Source organism: Bos mutus, chromosome 21 (assembly GCF_027580195.1).
Source record: "Bos mutus isolate GX-2022 chromosome 21, NWIPB_WYAK_1.1, whole genome shotgun sequence".
Lineage (NCBI taxonomy): Eukaryota > Metazoa > Chordata > Mammalia > Artiodactyla > Bovidae > Bos > Bos mutus.
The window spans coordinates 13423625-13428686 of record NC_091637.1 but is presented as its reverse complement, the minus strand read 5'-3'; the positions used below and the strand labels follow the sequence as shown (position 1 = coordinate 13428686).

The 5062-nt window shown below is 42.0% G+C and overlaps 1 protein-coding gene across 3 annotated transcripts in view; it reads left to right on the top strand.

Annotated features, from left to right (window-relative positions):
• The window catches only part of CHD2 (chromodomain helicase DNA binding protein 2), a 109696-nt gene that overhangs the window by 63318 nt on the left and 41316 nt on the right, over positions 1-5062 (top strand). For all 3 annotated transcript variants that reach the window (XM_005891569.3, XM_070358737.1, XM_070358736.1), the window contains 3 exons: positions 2498-2647; positions 3335-3483; positions 4767-4863. In XM_005891569.3, the coding sequence (XP_005891631.2) occupies positions 2498-2647; positions 3335-3483; positions 4767-4863 (396 nt within the window). The remainder of the gene's footprint in view (positions 1-2497; positions 2648-3334; positions 3484-4766; positions 4864-5062) is intronic.

The following is a 5062-nucleotide window of genomic DNA, read 5'->3' as shown; positions in this document are numbered from 1 at the left end:
CTGTCAAGCTGTTAAATACCGTGGGATTTGAGAGAAGGAGGGGGAAGAGGTTTAGCGTGGGGGGCTGTAGTGGTATGAGGAGGGGAGGAGGCCAAGGAGAGCGCTGGAGGTGGGACTAAGCAGTCTGTGGAGAGAGCGTGGGAGCCTCTGAAACCCAGGCGGCTCTTCTGTGTAGAAAGACCGGACTTGACTTTCTGCTTCTCATGAGCTTTAAGCACTGCGTCTGTCACTCCAGAGAGTCAGGACTCCTGCCCCTCGAATTGCACACAGGCCCAATTAGACTGTGGTATTCTGGCTTCTTCTCTAGCTTAAAATTTTAGTTTCCTTGGGGAGTTTTAGACACTAATCTCTTCAGAACCAAGGCTCTGAATAGTCAAGGACAAGAGGAATTGAATTATTAAAACTATTGATAACCATCTAATTCCCACTCCTCCTTTCCCTCCTCCGAGTTCCTCACCTATGAACTTTCACATGATTTTGCTCCCCGCTTTGTAACCCTGCGGTGGCGACTTCAGAGTAACAGTCAGCACGCAGCCCTGAGCAAGCGTGCTGTCAGTGTCAGCTGTTGTCATTATTCAGAGTGTGCTGAGGTTGGCTTTTGTGCCCTACTCTAGGTTTAAACTCAGTATGAGTTAGATGTCTTGTACTGCCCTGTGTCAGAAAAAACTAAAGTCAGTTTCTTCACAGTTCTCCACTCAGCCCCTTTCCCCGTGGCTAGAAGGAGAAAATGGTTTCTCTACCATTTTCTGCAAACCCGAGTCTTTCTTAAATTAATTTAAAAATTTATGTACTTTATTACTGGGGGAAAGGATTATATGCACATTTAGAAATTTTGCAAGTTGGTGAAGAGTACCAAGAAGAAAAGCTGTACAAACTCGCTCTCCAGCTTGCTATTCGTATCATTTGGGTCCATTTCATTCATCCCAGAGGAAACCGTTTATTTGTTTATATGTTTGCCCCAGTTGGAATCAGGCTGCATATAGTCCTGTTGTCACATTTCATTCAAAATTCTACTCTAAGCATTTTCTCCGTATCATTTAAAGATTTTAAAAATCATGGTTTCTAATATTTCTCATGCCTATTCCCTCATTTATTTAACCATTTTATTGTTGTCAGATGTTTAGTTAAGAGGATGTGAGCATGTAAAAAAGGTTTTTAGTGCCTTTTGCTGAATCACTTTTTCCAAACAATTTATATTCATACTTTCTAATGTATTAATTTATTTGGTTGTGCCTAGTCTTAGCTGAGGCATGTGGGATCTAGTTCCCTGACCAGGGATTGAACCCAGGCTCCCTGCATTGGGAGCGCGGAGTCTTAGCCACTGGACCACCAGGGAAGTCCCTATATTTATACTTTTATGTATGAATACTTCTATTTTACCTCACCCTTTAGTTTCATAGTTTTTTTAACCTTTACCTATTTGGTAATAGATATAACTAATATCTTAATATACTGCATACTACCTTTGATAAAGAATGCCATCGAAAATAATTTTTTATGATCATTCAGAGCTCAGATGTCGTTTATGTTTTAGATGTCTTATTCTCAAGTGTTTACCTGTGGGCTTCGCTCTAGAGTGTGGAACTGCTGGGTATTTCTACCAAGGATCACAGACTCAGTGCTTCAACACCCCTGGCGATCAGTTCTCTCTTGGAACTGTTTAAAGTTCTTGTGAGACAGCTCTCTCTATTTTTAGTTCTCCAACAGTGTTGGTGAATGACTGTTATTCAGACTGGGGAGACCCTTTCATTGCATTTATGTATATGTATTAAGTACAGCCATCTATCAAAAGATAACTCAGAACTACCAGTGTTTGAGATGCAGATACCACCTTCACGAGATGCAGATGGGCGTGGGCTGCCTGCCCAGTCTCTGTTATGCCGTTGCTGTGGAAGCTGGGATGCATCAGGGCCTGGGTCTTTCCCGTATGCGGCTCTTCAGCTTGTCCTTCCCTGGTTTCCTTGGTGCATGTCCGTGGTGACTGAGGGCCCTGTGCTACCAGTGGCTCCGTCATGTCGCCTGTCAGTACAGTGTTTCTGTATTCCTCAGCAGCCTAATAAATGAATGGACATTTGCTCAATAAAGTTTCCTTGCTTATACGGACTGCCTGCCTTACATGGCATAACTCTCCTTTACCCAGGAAATAAGTGTGTAGACAACGTACTGAAGTGATCTGTTGATAACTAAGTTTGTCTGGTTTCTGTTAACTACTTGTATACTAGCTTTAGTTGGGCAAGACCACTAATTCTTCTGCTCCTATTGCCTTATCCATTTCTACTTGACTCCCTTAGCTCATTGCACCAACTCTTACCTTTTAATCAAATGAAAATTCACTCTGCCATCAAGTCCCTGACATTCTTGTAGCCTCCATAAAGTTTGTCCATCATATCTCACTTTTCTTCGCACCTGCAGGGGTTTCCAGGTGTGAGGGCTTGTTGGACTGTGAGGCTGTTTCTGAGAGGCCACTGCATAAAGTAGTATATTGCATTGTGTACAGGACTTCTGTTTCCTGCTCTCGACAAGGGCTGGTGGCCTGGGAATCAATTTGGCTTCAGCGGACACAGTTGTCATCTTTGACTCTGACTGGAACCCCCAGAACGACTTGCAGGCACAAGCCCGAGCCCACAGAATTGGTCAGAAGAAGCAGGTCAGTGGAGAAGCCTTTGGAAGTGGCTTGGAGGGGAGGTCATTGTCTCTGGGTAGATACCTGTTAATTAGCTCGTAGAGAGACGCTGTCTTTAGGGCTGAGATGAGATGAGCCTGTAGTTATGGACCAGTTCTTTTTCACTGTTTGTAACGTGTATGACCAGTAACTTTCTGGCTTACTCAAAGGTACATGATGAATAGACTTAGAATTAAAAATTTCTGTTTTTGTATAGAAAAGTTGTGATATTCACATTGTTCAGCACAGTCTACTTCTGTTAACATGGTCAGTGTTAGCGCTGCTGTATGCTGCTCAAGTACGCACTTGTTCCTTCAAGGATGGATTTCAAAGTCTGTTCCAGTATTAGCTACCATTTAAGTTTCATATGTGGTTGGAGATTCAGTTTTGGTAAAACAGATAATTCTTCAGCAGCATTTTTATTGTTAGGTCAAGGCTATAATAATAGTTCTTAGAGGCAATTTTTATTTAAGAATGTAGCATGCTGCCCATAGTAGAAGATATAATATATATTAATGCTTAAGTTGTCTGCTTGGATCAATGACTTACAAGTAGTAAGCCATAGCAGAGAACAGATTTTTTTTTTTTTTAATTTCCCCTCTTGGTTTTAGGCAGAAATAACTTTCTATGTGTGTGAACAGGCCATAAGCATAACATTGCCTTTTCCTACAGGTAAATATTTACCGCTTGGTTACAAAGGGGACCGTGGAGGAAGAGATCATAGAACGGGCCAAGAAGAAGATGGTATTGGACCACCTGGTGATTCAGCGCATGGATACCACTGGCCGAACGGTTCTGGAAAACAACTCTGGGAGGTCCAAGTAAGTGCCAGAAAGGTGGGAGAGGTAGCAGACATCAATTTTACATTGTCATTTTGTGTAATTCATTCATTCTTCTCATGAGATGCTCTACAACAGACATTAATCCGTTGATTACCTGGAAAGGACCAAGCCAAAACTGCAAGATGACACTTTGATTTTATTTTGCCTTCCCCATTTCTCCTTCCTTTTTTTTTTTTTTTTTTTTGGCATACCAGCCCTCTGCGTGTGCCCTCTTGTCTTTGCTGCCCTCCTCTTTTTTCATTTTTTTGGGGGGGTACCAGCCCTCCGCATGTGCCCTCTTGTCTTTGCTGCCCTCCTCTTTTTTCATTTTTTTGGGGGGTACCAGCCCTCCGCATGTGCCCTCTTGTCTTTGCTGCCCTCCTCTTTTTTCATTTTTTTGGGGGGTACCAGCCCTCTGCATGTGCCCTCTTGTCTTTGCTGCCCTCCTCTTTTTTCTTTTTTTTGGGGGTACCAGCCCTCTGCGTGTGCCCTCTTGTCTTTGCTGCCCTCCTCTCCAGCCTCTTGCTTTTGCCTCTGCCTGTCCTGTATGACACAGCAGCAGCAGTGGCAGCTGTGTGCTCGCCCTCAGGCTTCCTGCCTGGCACGTATTGCCTTGGACTTTTCAGCAGCGAGGCTGCAGCAGGTTGAGTTGGCAGCCGTTTCTTATTATTGGTAAAAATGTTGGGTGTGGAGATTGCCTTTCCTACTGAAAACGAAAGGGTATGAAAGGAAAATAGTTAAGTTTCAGCTAGCTTTATTTGGAAGCACAACAATTTCTCTTAGAGAGTTTACATTTTGACCAGATTGTTGAGTATCTTCTGTGGCAGTCTTAACAGTTGTGTTACAGGTTAAATCAAATGAGCCCTTTCTAATTAGGTGATGATGATTTTCCACTAAAAAGAAAACTAGGACAGAAAAAGCTTGTTCTTTTATTTTGGACCAGAGAGCAGGTGTTTGAAAATTCTTGGTGAACAATAACTTTCTGAATTAAAGGATGAATAGAGGATTCCCTTCTGTCATGTTGCTAATTACCTTTCTTGCTTACCCATGTAAATATATGAACCAACCAGAAAAGAATTGCTGTCTTAGTCTTTTGTTAAGTTTACCACTGCAGACTCATCCTGTGGATTAAAAACCATGAAATATTTGTGAGATCATTTTTCTTGTGGCAGAATTTCTGTTCTCACCAGTAGTTGGACCTCTTTAGGAAGAATATATATTTAGAACTCAGTAGAGGTTATTTGATGTCCCTAAGAGATTACAACTACATTTTACTTCTACAGTTCAAATCCTTTTAATAAAGAAGAGCTGACGGCGATTTTGAAATTTGGAGCAGAGGATCTCTTCAAAGAGCTTGAAGGGGAAGAATCAGAGCCTCAGGTAATTAACAGCAAGGGGAAAGAATGTCTTGATAAGTATCATCTGTGAGAGTCTAAACTTTTCTGGAAGCACATTCTGAGCCTGAGACTTTTCTAAAGAAAGAGTAGTTACTTGCAGAACATAGTTTCTCTTTTTCCTTATATGGCTGAAAGTGCTTACAGAATTGAATGGGAAAAAATGAGAAAATCATGGAGGGTTT